The sequence below is a fragment of the Toxotes jaculatrix genome, chromosome 11, assembly GCF_017976425.1.
Source record: "Toxotes jaculatrix isolate fToxJac2 chromosome 11, fToxJac2.pri, whole genome shotgun sequence".
In the NCBI taxonomy this organism is placed as follows: Eukaryota; Metazoa; Chordata; class Actinopteri; family Toxotidae; genus Toxotes; species Toxotes jaculatrix.
In genome coordinates this window covers 18,761,213-18,775,351 of record NC_054404.1, presented here as the reverse complement: position 1 = coordinate 18,775,351, position 14,139 = coordinate 18,761,213, and the positions used below count along the sequence as shown (strand labels likewise).

Sequence of the window (14,139 nt, the reverse complement as noted above, 5' to 3'; positions counted from 1 at the left end):
TTTCTTCAAAAATATCTTTTAATTCCATCACATTTTCTATAAAATAAAAAAATAAAGCAAACATCGCTCACTTTGAGCATGACTCTTTTTACTCCCTCAGGTGGCAGTGTAAAGTCTGTGGGCACAATGCCATCTTTATGTATATAAAATCCGGATAATTCCTTTTTTTTTTTTTTTCAAATTCCATTTATAAGTTCTTTCCATAGTCTTCTTTGACTGCCTTTAATATCAAATTATTCATAAAAGATTAAAAGTTTTTTTTTCTTCCTGTGGCTCTAGTCTGAGATGACATTCATCCATCTTCATCATCAGTGAGGAGTCTCCTCCCGCATGACTGATTCAGTCCCTGCTAAAAAATCAAGTGCAGGACCAGGGTCTGAATGTTCACTGCTGCCCTGCTGACTGGGTGTATTTTAACCGTTACCACTGATCCACTGAAAAAAAAAACTTTCATCAAACCACTGCAGTGTTTTAACAACTGCATGGGCCCTTCTTCCTCCTGGTGTCAGGTGAAAACTCTGCTCCATGAGCATCACTGGGGAACACATGGGAAGTGCTCTTCTCTGTATTAAGTGTCCATCTGTAATTTCCCAGCAACAGAAATGATCTCCCATCTGTAAGAGAGAAGTCTAAATGTTCCATACTCACTCCTTCAGCACTGATTGCATCAATTTGCAAAAAAAAAAAAAAATTAAATAAATAAATAAAATACTAGAACATGATTAGGAATCGCGTCAGTATCTCAATGCCGCATTGGTGGCCATCCGCTGGTCTGAGTGTGTGTAGCTTCATTTTCTTGAGTGTGTGTATTTGTGTTTGTTATGAGTGTGTGCAGTCCAGGTGTGACGTCAGAAGGATTAGTGAGAATGAGGCACCATTTGACGATTTTAAAGTCACGGTTCAACATGCTTCTCCCACAGGGAGGCTAAATCTTTCTTTCACACTCAGCTCTTTGGACGAAAGTCGATGACACCAGTTGATTTTGTCTGGCTGAAGGTCAGTGTCCTGCTTACAATTTTCCATTTCCTAAAGGTCATTTGAATAAACCTTCTCTTGAAGCACCAAAAATTGGACCATCTTCAACATAAGATCCACTCAAACCAACCCAGAGTAAATCCTCTTGCAGGCCGTCTCACAGATGGACTGAGGTTGGCTGATGAGGTTCTCTAGACTACACACACTTCTCCTCCAGTCCTCCCTAACCTCGTCAGGGTGGCGGTGTGGAGGCACAAGGACACACACGAGTCACGGTCGCGCTCAGACCAGCGAGGCCTCGGCTAGTCATAACTCTGTGATCTCCAGGGGACTCTCAGACAGGGTGTCCCCGTCCTTGTGACGGTGCATTGGGGTGGACTTGGCTGACTCTGTGCGGGCGTTGCGCTCGCAGTAAAGCCCCCCGTCTGCGTTCAGTGCCTCCAGAGAACGTGCCAGGGCCCTCTGGTCATCCTCTGGCAGGCTGTTAAGGTCAGAGGTCAAGAGGGTACCTGTGCTGCCGTGGACCACGTGCACACCTTCGGGACCCTTCAACTCCACAGGAAGTTTGTGCTTGAAGCGCAGAGTGCCACGACCTCCGCCCACGCCCAGACGCTCGTCATCATCATCGTCCAGATCACTCTGGATCAGCTGTTGATGGAGGAGAGGAGAGGAGAGGAGAGAGGGAGAAGAACTGACAAGATGAAAATGAATGAAGATGTTGATTAATGGAGTTTATACAATGCATCAGTTTGACAAGAAAGTGGCATATTTGTAAGAATTAGCTTTGAGGAAGCGCTAGAAAGAGTTAAACCAATAGAAGGAAACCTTTCAGGAGAGAAATCAGTAGATCACTTGGAGTAAAAGACAACGACTTGCAAACGTAGAGAGACAGTAGATCAGCAGAGAGCAACAGATGTATCACCAGGTTTGAAGAGCTGCAAACAACTCTTAGCATTAACTTGCTTAGCTCCTCAGCTGAGCTCTGAAAAGTAAATTCAAACTCTATTTGACACAAAGTCTGGTTCAAGGCAGCAGAGGAAGAAGAAGCAGTGAGAAGGCGTCACACCAGGGTAGCAGACGGGACGTCAGAATGGGAAATCAAAGGAATCATGGGAATGCAAGATCACTCTTCAGAGGTGTCAGACAGGAGCAGCGGGTGCAGAGAGAGAACCCATTTTTTTCCCGAGCCCACCTCAGTGACTGATGAGTGATCTCCCTGGCTGGTGGATACGTTGACGAGTCGGGCTGCAAAGAGCTTTTTCAGCCTCAGGTAGTCGTCCAGGACCACCTTGAGCAGGGAACCCTGACAGGACAGCAGTTAGGGTCAAACAGAGTCTCTCACCTTACACACCCTCACCGTCACAGTGGTCATGAATGAGAATCCACAGCAAGACTGTCCAGCCCCCTATCTAAACATCTGGGTCTCAACAACCCATCCTCCAGTCCTTGGTGGTCTCTCTCTCTGGTTTCTTCTCAGGGCAGACTGAGGGAGGTCCTAGGTCCATTCCTCTGACCTTGTCTCCCAATGTGTTTTGGGAGGATGGAAGGGCAGAGTACATGACAAACAAAAAAGAAAGGCTTCAGATATGTGTGAGTCTCACCTTGATAGGCCCCTCCCTCATGATCTGGCCCAGTTTAGCAATGTTGTCGTACTCCTGAATGGCTGCTCTCAGGTAACGATCATCCTCTGGCTTCGCTTGAGGCTCTCGACCAAATGTACCCTGCGAAATATAAACTATTAAGATCCCCAGAATATTGTTGTGGGATATTTAGGAACTTAGATTAATGTTAGTACTGACGTGAGTACGTGCAGGGCTGTTCCACAGGTCGGTTATCTCACTCAGGTTCTCAGGCAGGTCGTCCTCATGGTCAGCCTGGGCAGCCAGCTCCAGGTTGCGACAGAATGGGTCCAGCCACACTGGATTAGCCCTGCAGAGGCAAACAGCGTCATACACATCATAGAGGAAAAGGAAAAAGAAGCACGGTGAGCTTCAGAAATAACTCAAATTAGATTTTTGGATTAAAGTTTGAATGGTAGTTCACCGGCATTATTTGAAGAAGCTGAATGAAATTTTTGGACGTTAGGTTCCTATAAGGACTTGTGTGCCACTTTGGGAAACATACTTATTCTCTATCTTTCTGAGACTTTTATGGGACTGACACTACGTGTCTATGCTCAATATGTAGATACAGCCAACAGGCAGTTAGCTTAGCTTAGCATAAAGACTGGAAACAGAGGGAATTAATTACACTTCATGTGGTTAATCTGTACAAAGAAATGAAATGTAAAAACAACCTGTTGCGGTTTTATGGGGAATCTATATTCCGGAAATATTTACTGGCCCAGATATGTGACTTCAAAAACTGTTTTTTTAAACATATATTAAATATTAAACGTTTTTTTTTCTTTTCTTAAAGTCACAGAAAATCTTGCCCTTGATCTTCAGAATAATACTCATAACAACTGGAAAAACACTGAAAGGGAAGAAAAGAGAAAATCACACTTGAAGAACAACACAAAGTAACATTTGGAGAGAATTCCCTTAAAATAAAGCTATTATCTTACCCCTCAAAAGAGTATTTGTTAGTGTTGGGCATGTCCAAGATATCCATGAGACCCTGGTTCCCTGGATGGTAGAGGACAAATAATAACAGAGCTTAAGTAAGTTAGGTAAGTAAGTAAAACAGTCTTTCTGCGGTTAAGTGACATTTTGTCCTCTGCATTATCAGATGATAAAATCTAACATCCTGATGTTAACAGCTGGCGGGGCCGTCCCATCAACGAAGCTGCATCTCACCTGTTGATCCTGCAACGATCGCTTTCAGCTTCCTCTGGTGTCTGCGGCACAGCAAGAAGGCACAAGTCAAGAAAATAAACATGTTGATATTACTGCTCTCTGACTGAGAGCCTAAAAAACATGGTCCATGACTGAGCAGGTTTCAAATGAGTCAGTACACACAAAAATCTACGTCAATACAAATGTGCCTTTTTCTAAAATGTTGAATGCTAAATAATTCTTACACTCTACGATAATGCCAGTTCATTGTGACAAACAAAATTCCTGCCAAGCACAGCAGCACCGCCAGAATAATGATGACTAGCTGTTAAAGAGAAAAAGACAGAAAGTTTAAAAACACCAAAAAAAAAAAACCCAACATCTGCGACAGTCTGTGGGTTTTCTGGAGGTCCCAGCCTCACAGACCTGTAGCGTGGAGATGTCGTCGGGCAGTTTGTCACTGACAGCGGGCTGAACGTCCACGACGTTGTACTTCCTGAACAGGTTTCTCAGCTGCTCCTTGTTCTCATCAATCATCTGGATTACCCTGCAAAATAATGAAACACCAGGACACAGGTAAACTAATGTCAGAGCACAACCCGTGCACCATGGAGCTGGGAGGTCTCTACAGGCCTTACAATGCATATACTGTACAAATGGTTTATCTAGGTAGCCATACCTTTCAACATCTAGGATAGTGTTGGTCTGATTGTTGACAACATGGATCAGCATGTCAGTCTGTGCATAATTCACCCTGCCCTTCTTGTCCACATGGAACTGGATACAAGGAAAAGGAGACAAAGATGTCAGAATTTTGTACAATTTACACAAAAAAACCCTTAAATTAGAAGCATTCCAGTAGAAAAGCCTTACCTGTATGTCATCTAAATTGACAATGGCTCCAGTGATGTTGGACAGCAAGTTGATGAACTCTTCCTGGTTTTCACGGACCAAATCAGGGATCTCATTGAAGACTATCTTGACCCTTTGGTCATCCCGGAGAATGTAGATATTCACATTGGTGGTTGTACTGTGTCCAACGAAATCACACGCCAAAATCTCCAGCTGAAAGTAGCCTGGATTGTAGGCTGTGAACAGGTCGTAGGTTCTAATGATGCCATCTGTCAAACCTGTGGAAATGAAGGGACAGAGTATTGTCTCAACACAGGACATTAATTTGACTCATTGGGAAGACAAGCTCTTAATTTAAAAAGGGAGGCAGTAAGGACATGTCTATGGAAAGACTGAGCTACTTGTTGTTAAGCTTGTGGAAAACATTTCAATCCAGTTTTTCCACTTGTATATTTCATGTTCACAAAATAGTGGCTAGCAAGCTGCTTTTAAGACCTTTAATTTAAAAATCTGTCCAACATTACACACAAGGCATGTAACAGGTAGATACTGTATGGGCTGAATTCTGAATTCTGTACAGGACGCTCACCGATGGTGAAGATGCTGCCAACGTCCTCACTACCATTGCTCTGGGACTGGAAGTAGCGGATTGTAACTATGTGGTATTGGACCACGCTGTTGTTGCCAATGTCATTGTCTATGGCCAAAACCTTGATCAGTTCTGAGCCCACTTTGGCATTTGCTGCAACTCCTGAAACAGTGAAGCAAAGAAGGAGGGTTATGGTGGTTTGACATGGACCAGCGTCTACATGTATAACACATGCAGGAACACAGATTACCTGCAGTGTACTCGGCCTTAGTGAAGCGTGGTTTCTGGTCATTGATGTCTTCCAGTTCGATGTGGACCGCCAGCAGGCTGGGGTCCTGGGCGGGGTCCAGGGCTTTGGCACGTGCTGCCCTTTGACCCCTGGGAGGAGTCCAGCTCCTGTTGCTGGAAGCTTTGATGATGATGGAGTAGACCGGGATCTCCTCCCGGTCCAGATCCTTCTGCAACTTCAGCTCTCCATCTAGACTCAAGCCAAAGTTGCCATCGCTGTTTCCCCCTGCAGGAAGAGATGGAAAGGATTTATGTTCAGTCATGTGAAGCATTAAAGGAATCAGCTTTAAACAGAGATGAAAGACACATGGATCTATACAAATGTTTTCATTATTTCTAAGCTTCTGAAGTGTGAGGACTTTAATCTGACCAAACAATGGATATAAGAGCTTCCAGACAAATGGCTTGGACGTGCTCTAAATCTTCTTGAATCTTACTTTGGCTGCATTAAAATAGCTTATTTCACCGATGGGTAAAAGCTTTGTATTACATTTTCATTATGAACAGCAAAATCATACAACATGTGGTCATGTGTGAAGATCACTGCATCACCTGCAATAAAGTAGTAGACGATGGCATTGGAGCCCTCGTCCGCGTCCACTGCTCTGGTTACGTTCCCCACCACAGTACCTGGAGGGGAGTGCTCAGGCACTGTCAGCTTCTGGTAAGGCAAGCTGCCACGCTGAGGTGCACACACACACACACACAGACCAAGAGGAGACAACACACAGACGGTTTAACGGAATCTCTTATGTACTGATAAACACATAGGTAATATTCAGAGAGCTTCATACTCACCGGTGGTTTGAGGAAGACGGGTTCATTGTCGTCAATGTCCAACAGCGCCACCTGTAGAGGCTGTGTGGTCTCGTAAGGCACTGGCTGGCCCATGTCCCGGGCCACAATGATAAGCTGAGAGAGTTGTTTGGACTTAGTTAGACTTACATACATATACAGGTAAGCATATTAACCTCACAAACACACACACGGTTGACTCACGCTGTGGAGGGCCTGTTTTTCTCGGTCCAGTTTCACAGTTGTTGTGATGACTCCAGACATGGGATCGATGCGGAAGTTTTCCCAGTCTCTGTTACCTGCTCCGGTCTGCAGGAAGGCATATCGGACCTCTCCATTCACGCCCTCATCAGAGTCCGTTGCATGTACCTCATACACAGGCAGGCCTGGAGGCTGCTCCTACATGGAGGGCAAAGATGGCCAGTGTGTGAACATTCACAATTAAATGAACAAACGTTGTAACTGGAGCAGTAGAAGTGGGTGTTTTGTCGTTGGCAGAACTATCAAAGCCCATAGGTGTAGAGATCAAATATGTCAGACAGACGTACTACTGACCTTAAGACACTGAATGAGTCTCAGCCAGATGTAAATGATACACGTACTAACAATGCACAGAGACATATGACAGCAGATACCTCTGAGATATGGATGATGGTTCCGTTAGCTGGTCTGACAAACACAGGTCTGTTGTCATTGACGTCTATGACTGTGATGATCAGGTCTGCAGTGCCCCACAAGGGAGGACGCCCCTGGTCGGTAGCCACCACAGTCAGGTTGAAACGTTCAGAAGACTGAAGCAGCCGGCGAGAACGCACGAGTCCTGTGTTAGGATCCAGGGAAAACGCATCTAAAAGGAGAAAGGAAGTTTAGGGACTAAGTAAAGACAGTGGCCACAGGAAGTATCCAGAAGTATAACTCAGTACTTTTTAGAAGCTCCAGTCTTCTTGGTTACGTCTCTACAAGCTTTGCACATTTCAGTGGTATATGGATTCTGTTCTGACATTGGTTTACCTGTGTCCTGGTCTTTCCCTGCCCACATAACATGCTGCTGCCACTGTCATGCTTCACTGTAGGGATGGTATTAGTCAGGTGATGATCAGTGCCTGGTGTTTGTCAAACATAGTGTTTGGAGTTCTGTTCAAATGGTTAAAGTTTTGTCTCATCAGACCAGAGGATCTTTCTCCTCAAGCTCTCTCCTCTAAACACCATCTGGCAAACTGGCATATGCCTTTTACTCAAAGTGGCTTTCACCCAGCCACTCTACCATAAAGGCCTAACAGATGGAGTGCTGCTGAAGTGGTTGTCCTTCCAGCAGGCTCTCCAATCTCTGCAGAGGACTTCCGAAGCTCCTGGGTTTTTGGTCACCTCCCTGACTGAACTCTAGGAAGAGTCCTGGTGTTTCAAAACATCTTTTATTTCACAATTACTGAGCCCACTGTGCTCCCAGGAACACTCAAAGCTTTAGAAATCATTTTATATCCTTGCTCTGATCTGTGCCTCACCTCAAGTTCTAGACACATCCCAAAGATATTTAAAGCAAAAGGAGGCACTCAAAGACCAGTTCAGAAAAACCAGTTAAGTTACTGGTCTGAGGCTTTTATGAATGTTTTCATACCTGAATGGGGTCCCAACATGCTGTAGAGGACCGCCCCATTCTCTCCTTCGTCCAGGTCAATAGCTTTCACTGTGATCACAGACGTACCACTGGGCTCATTCTCAAACACGCTGGTGTTGAACACTCGCTCTGTAAAGCGTGGCCGATAATCGTTGACATCGAGAACTGTCACCAGGACCTGATGTGCATCGACAGGCAGATGATGTATGAGAATGAATTCAAACATTGAATATTCCTGACACAAGGTTATACTGCAGAACAGGTCCATGGTAGAGGCCACGGTTCCATGGTTTAGTCAGTGGGGGCCACTATAGATGGTATCTGGGGTTAATATGTACCAACTCTACTAGTGTAGATTAGTTAAATATATATTCAAGCCCTCATTCACATAAGGTTGTGTCATTACTACCAGTGATCTCTACCTGGACTGAGTTCTCTCGTCTGTTGCTGGGGATGCCTCCAGGGTTGTCCCGAGCGACGGCAGTGAGAGTGTAATGGTCCTTTGTCTCTCTGTCCAGAGGCGAGAGGATGTAGATTTCTCCCTGACACAGAGGAGAAAGGATAATTAGGGAGGAAGTACAAGTACTGACTGGGTGTGGTGGTTGTATGGAGACATTTGTCTCAGTCTGTGGGTGTGGCAGAAATGGAGCATGGAGGTAAACTATTTAGATAGTCCTGATTACATTCAAACACTTTGTTTAAACTTTCCTTTCCAGGCAGGATGACTTTAAGTGTTGACACCCAGCACTGCCAGGAGAGAAAACACACAATGACACCTTAACGACACCGTTCCTTACCAGTCATTAAATTCCCATCTTTTCTCTCTGTTCATCAAAAGAAACATTTTTGGTGGAATTTGCTCACATGAACTGTGGAGCAACAGGTTGTGAACCTCTTTATTTTGGCTTTTTCTAAACCTCAAGCAAAGGAAATGTAAACTTACTATAAATACCCTGAAAGCAAAGGCTTGAATAAATAGTTTGTGAAATTGTTATGGATTCTGATTTTATTAGAAATGAGGCAACACATGTATTTAGAAGACTGAATATTCTGCTTGATTCCTGCCATTAGAAAAAGTAAAAGAAACAAAGACAGGAGCTGTGTGGTTACTTTACAACTAGTTGTGCTGATGTATGGGTTAACTTACAGTGGTTGGTCTGATGCCAAACTTGCCCTCTCCGTCTACCAGGCTGTACTCAATGACAGCAAAGAGGCCAGAATCTGCATCTGTAGCACTGACACGAACTATGGTGGTGCCCAGGTTCACATTCTCAAACACAGGCTCCTGCACACACAGATGAACACACACTTTGGCTCAGGGACACTGCAAGAACTAGATTATTTTTTGGTTTAGTAGAAAAGTGGCAACTGGGCTAATGATCCAAATTACATGAATTTACTTATTATACTATACTTAATTATACTTAATTTTATATACTACATTACTGCATTCAAGTTAACAGTCTGGACAGCAATATTCTCCATGTACCCAATATTTTGCATGAAAAAACTACAGGAGAGGTAGAATACTAAGATAGAAATTAATTAGCAACAGAAAGTGGATGCCACACAAAAAATGTTATGTGTTCTGATGATAAATTTTTAAAAATAAGGCCTCTCTCATTAAATATAATAGCACATATATGTCCTGTTATGATGTGCTTTTTGTCCTTAGATTGACTTGTAATTTTCAGCCACATATTTGGTGGCAGTTCTTTTCATTTTTACTTATAAAACAGGTGTTAATATATATATTAATAACGGTGTCATTCCTGGGACCATCATCAATGTTATTAGTTGCACCTGTGCGTTTCCTGTAAAAGCAAACCAGAATATCCAAGGTCAGGCAAAATTCTTCTTTCAGTGTATGTTCCTGTGTTAATGGAGTAAGCCTTCATCAAAAGCATGCTACACTTATGCTTTAGTGGCTGTTATTTGTTTCTTAACATCCAGTTCAGTACCTGATATGAGGGTTGAAGGAAGACAGGGTTGTTGTCATTGACATCCACAATGCGCAGATAGACTGGCAGCTCAGCTATCCTGGGAGGAGTGCCGTGGTCCCGTGCCCGAATCGTGAAATTCAGCCACTGTACCTGCTCAAAATCCACCGTCTGGTTGGCTACAATCTTACCTAGAAAAATTTTTTAACACAATGATAGTTACAGTTTGGATCTGGTCAAAACATAATATTCTAAATGCACATGCCAACAAGCAAAGAGTGACATTATAAGTCACACATTAATTGTGAAACTTTAGGTGTGGTGAGGTGAGATGTGCTGGTCGTCATACCAATGGAAGGGTCCTCTAGTCTAACGTATCCCCCTCGGGGCAAGTGTAGCAGCTGGTAGATGACCTGGCCGTTAGGACCTTTATCCGGATCAACAGCTGACACTGACAGCAGCGTGGTGCCTGGCTGAGCTCCCTCTAAAATCTTCTCTGTGAAGTTGGACACTCCAAAGGGCCGAAAACGAGGCGCATTGTCATTTACATCCAGCACGTTGATGGTTAGTCTCGCTGAGGAGAGAGTCACATTGAGAAGAACTTTTTGACCGTATGAAACTGAAGATCAGTTTCATGTTAGACAATGAACTTACCGTTGGGAACGCTCCCTGACTTGTCAATAACATCACTGGCATTGTCATGCACAGACACAATGATCTCAAATGTAGCGACCAGCTCTCTGTTTAGCGGGTTGCGCACAAACACTGCACCTGAAAGTTCACAGAAACACATCTAATTATTTTCCCAGTTTATTCAGTGTATTGTGTCTAACATCATCAGTCAAAGTAAAGCTTTCTAGATCAGGATATTAAATGTGGATAAGATCAATGTCTCACCGGTGTGTAAATCAATGCCAAAGGACTCCTGCAGGCCATCCACCGGGTTGTTCCCATCATCCTTTGCCTCCACTGAGATGATGTAATACTCCAGCCGGGGATGCAGATCTGGGTCTTCAGCGGTCAGCGTGGCCACCACCACACCAGGCGGTGTGGACTCATTGACGCTTATCATGGTTATGGGCTCTATAAAACGGGGCCGTGAGTCGTTTACATCATCCAGGATGACTGTCAGGGTGGCTGTGCCCGACATGGGGGGGGTGCCACGATCGGTTGCCATGACGACTAGGCGGTAGGAGCCACGCTCTTCTCTGTCGAGGGTGGTATTGCCCACCAAGACGGCGCCGGAGAGCGGGTCCACCACGAAGCGGTCCTGAGCGCCGCTTTCCAGCCGATACATCAGCCAGCCATTAGAGCCGGAGTCAGCGTCAGTGGCGGACAGCTGAGTCACCACAACACCTGGAAGAGTAATAATATGTAAACCCTTAACCCACACACAGAGCAATGCAATGAAATAAGTGCAGAAAAACACAGGAAGGAACTTTAAATTGTTTATTCAATATACTTTTCTGTCAGTGACAATTAAAACCTGGTGAAGTTATATTCACACTCCTACACACGAGATCATTAGGCACAAGCCAGTCCACGCACCAGTGGGGCTGTTCTCAGGGAGTCGAACACTGAAACTGGATGGGCTGAAGACAGGAGGGTTGTCATTCTGGTCCAGGATGGTAACTGTCAGAGGGACGCTGCTGTTCAAACCGCCCACGTCCTCCCCAACCAGAAACAGCTCTACCCGGGGCTCCTGAAACGCCTCGCGGTCCAACTTGGCCCCCTGGCGCACAAGTATCACACCTGGAGGGAGATATGGAGACATTAACACTTGTACTGCAGTTTTCCTCTGCGTCTGCTTGCTGAGGAGAGGAGTGTTACCAGTATCAGCATTCACAGTAAAGAGGTCCATCCTTGGTCCCAGCAGGCGGTACTTCACCACAGCATTGGCTCCAATGTCTTTATCCTCAGCCAGAACCGGCCCATTCAGCACTGTTACTGTGCTGCCTAAAGGACGCTCAGAGATAAAGACAGGGACAGGTGGAGAAATAAAATGATCACAGTCAGGTTATATATTTTGTACACTAAGTCACTTGCCAGCCATTGATATGCCTGCCACCAGTTTAATAACACTGACTTGAATCTGCGCAAATTCTAGAGTGGCACATGGCTGATGACAGATAATCACAGAGGGTATGTCTCCAAATAATCTAAATGAGTGCTCCTGTGAGTCCCCGATTACAAGGATTTAAAGTTACCTCACCTCTCAACTGAAATGAAAACACATGAATCGTATGTAAACAAAGTCAGGAAGTGGGGTAGACAGAACTGCAGACAGCCATTCAACACAGTGTCTGTGCTGTAACTAGAAATTGCCTGCACTCAGGTGAAAAGAGATCAACAGACACAGCAGCTTGGACGCTACCTGCTGCAGAGTTCTCAGTGATTTCTGCCCTGTAACTGGTCCTGGTGAATATAGGCCTGTTGTCATTCTCATCCAGAATAGTTATCACCAAGAGGTCTGAATCCTGGTGTAGTGGGGCAAAAGAGAGAATATAAAGAAACAATTACGTTAGTAAAGGATTATGCGTTGTAGCATAAAGATGAGAATGACAGTGAGGAGGAAAGAAAAATGAGTTAATCAGCTCACAAGAGGCAAACTGTTACAAAAGCACTGTAGTGTTGTGAAGGAGTAAAAATACACAAGTTTTGCAGTTGTCGTGCTAGGTACACCACTACAGGCTGCTTTCGCAGTGCTGGTGGTTAACAGTTTCTCACCTTTTGCACTAAGAGAACATTTAAAGCACACCACATTACACCTAGAAAAACTATGCAACTGCTTTGCAACTGTTCTCATTCTCTTGTTTAAAGTAAACTGTGTGTGAGATTTGTACTGTTTGTTACTAGGATACAGAACACACAGAGCCTAGCCAAAAACTAAATGACTAAAAAGCTACATACAAGCTACTGTATACTGTGTATCCCTCAACTTAAAGCAATGACACTTACACTGTGTGTAGCTCATTCACATTACGATCAAAGACTTTTTCTGAATAAAGGTCTTTGAATACAAAATGGGTCCATTTTGAGCCTAAAAATTCAAGATTCTCTGTTGTTGAATTAGTCAAAAGCTGACTTGCAGTGACTTCATTCTCCAGTGTCACATAAAGACATGCGTGAACACTTGCAGTCTTCTTGCACGGGAGAGTGGCTTTACCCTTCGGGCGATGCGGGGGTTCTCGGGGTTGTCTTTAACAGTGATGGTGAGCCTGTACTCAGCCACTCGCTCTCTGTCAAGCGGTCTGTTCACCTGCACCACACCTGTCTGAGAGACACGGAGAGGAAGAGCTAAGTCGTATGTGTCCTTAGAGATCCATTCTTGACTTTACACATCACATTACCTGTGAACAACCTTGTAATACTGCAGTATACATCTTTCTATGTTCCATTCTCTAAAGGGCATGCAGTATTTGTATACACTGTGATATATTAATGCTGTAAATCCACAACCGTGTATAACGCCAAAGTTGCTTATCAGTAAATCTATCTGTAGCAGCGGTGCACAAGCGTTAAATGCCGACTGTAGATGAAAGGGCGCTGGAACACCTGTCCCAAGCCACGTTAAACTGACAGCCTAATGTGTGATCAAATCTGGAAGCTGCCAGTCACAAGCCTCGCTTTTCCTTTTTCCTTTTCACCAGCTGCTCCACCTTTACTGCATCAGTAAGTTGTGTTTTTCTGTGTTTCTGCTTACACAAACCATCCATTTCTCTTACTGTGTCATTGATGTAGAAGGCTCCATCCTGGTTGCCAGCAGTGATGTTGTAAGTGAGAAGTGCATTGCGTCCGCTGTCTGCATCACGTGCTTGCACTCTGGCCACAGAGGTGTGTATGGCAGCGCCTTCGCTCACGCTGGTGTTGAAAGGCAAGTTCAGGAGGACTGGGTCGTTGTCGTTGATGTCTAGGACAAGGACCACCACCACCACCTGAAAAAAACACGTCAGGTCAGAAATAAAGCTGTAGGGCTGGGACTGTTTAGTCATTTCTTGAAAATGAAAGTGTTCAGTGTGTGTTTTTTCCACACAAATCACAGAAGTGAAGTTTGGAAGATCCTGATTGTTCAAGAGGAAATTGGTGATGTGATGTGTTTGTGTAGTCAAGGCCCACCGAGCTGTTGCGAGATGGGGTGCCCAGGTCTCGCGCTGTGACGGTGATGTTGTAGAAGGCTGTGGTCTCTCTGTCCAGCTCTACATCCTTCCTCACCCGAAGCTCACCCTCCACTGGAGAAACCATGAACTCATCTGACAGAGAGACAGAGAAAGAGGCTCAGAGGTACAGGATTTAACAATACATCACTGT

At 44.6% G+C, this 14,139-nt stretch overlaps 1 protein-coding gene across 3 annotated transcripts in view; it reads right to left on the bottom strand.

Annotated features, from left to right (window-relative positions):
* Positions 1 to 83: 83 nt before the first annotated feature.
* The window catches only part of cdh23 (cadherin-related 23), a 142,739-nt gene continuing 128,683 nt past the window's right edge, over positions 84 to 14,139 (bottom strand). For 2 of the 3 annotated variants that reach the window (XM_041050657.1, XM_041050656.1), the window contains 29 exons: positions 13,948 to 14,081; positions 13,557 to 13,766; positions 12,998 to 13,105; positions 12,206 to 12,308; positions 11,662 to 11,787; positions 11,380 to 11,583; positions 10,729 to 11,187; positions 10,486 to 10,602; positions 10,181 to 10,405; positions 9,853 to 10,022; positions 9,039 to 9,176; positions 8,314 to 8,433; positions 7,892 to 8,069; positions 6,912 to 7,123; positions 6,481 to 6,675; positions 6,280 to 6,393; positions 6,034 to 6,163; positions 5,444 to 5,707; positions 5,194 to 5,355; positions 4,626 to 4,882; positions 4,432 to 4,529; positions 4,179 to 4,299; positions 3,998 to 4,077; positions 3,774 to 3,814; positions 3,542 to 3,602; positions 2,775 to 2,904; positions 2,577 to 2,696; positions 2,168 to 2,278; positions 84 to 1,623 (listed from right to left, as the gene is read on the bottom strand). In XM_041050657.1, coding sequence (XP_040906591.1) covers positions 1,282 to 1,623; positions 2,168 to 2,278; positions 2,577 to 2,696; positions 2,775 to 2,904; positions 3,542 to 3,602; positions 3,774 to 3,814; positions 3,998 to 4,077; positions 4,179 to 4,299; positions 4,432 to 4,529; positions 4,626 to 4,882; positions 5,194 to 5,355; positions 5,444 to 5,707; positions 6,034 to 6,163; positions 6,280 to 6,393; positions 6,481 to 6,675; positions 6,912 to 7,123; positions 7,892 to 8,069; positions 8,314 to 8,433; positions 9,039 to 9,176; positions 9,853 to 10,022; positions 10,181 to 10,405; positions 10,486 to 10,602; positions 10,729 to 11,187; positions 11,380 to 11,583; positions 11,662 to 11,787; positions 12,206 to 12,308; positions 12,998 to 13,105; positions 13,557 to 13,766; positions 13,948 to 14,081 — 4,730 coding nt within the window. In that variant the 3' untranslated portion in view covers positions 84 to 1,281. Of the gene's footprint in view, positions 1,624 to 2,167; positions 2,279 to 2,576; positions 2,697 to 2,774; positions 2,905 to 3,541; positions 3,603 to 3,773; positions 3,815 to 3,997; positions 4,078 to 4,178; positions 4,300 to 4,431; positions 4,530 to 4,625; positions 4,883 to 5,193; positions 5,356 to 5,443; positions 5,708 to 6,033; positions 6,164 to 6,279; positions 6,394 to 6,480; positions 6,676 to 6,911; positions 7,124 to 7,891; positions 8,070 to 8,300; positions 8,434 to 9,038; positions 9,177 to 9,852; positions 10,023 to 10,180; positions 10,406 to 10,485; positions 10,603 to 10,728; positions 11,188 to 11,379; positions 11,584 to 11,661; positions 11,788 to 12,205; positions 12,309 to 12,997; positions 13,106 to 13,556; positions 13,767 to 13,947; positions 14,082 to 14,139 lie in introns of all 3 variants that reach the window. The other variant, XM_041050658.1, reaches the window with a different exon arrangement.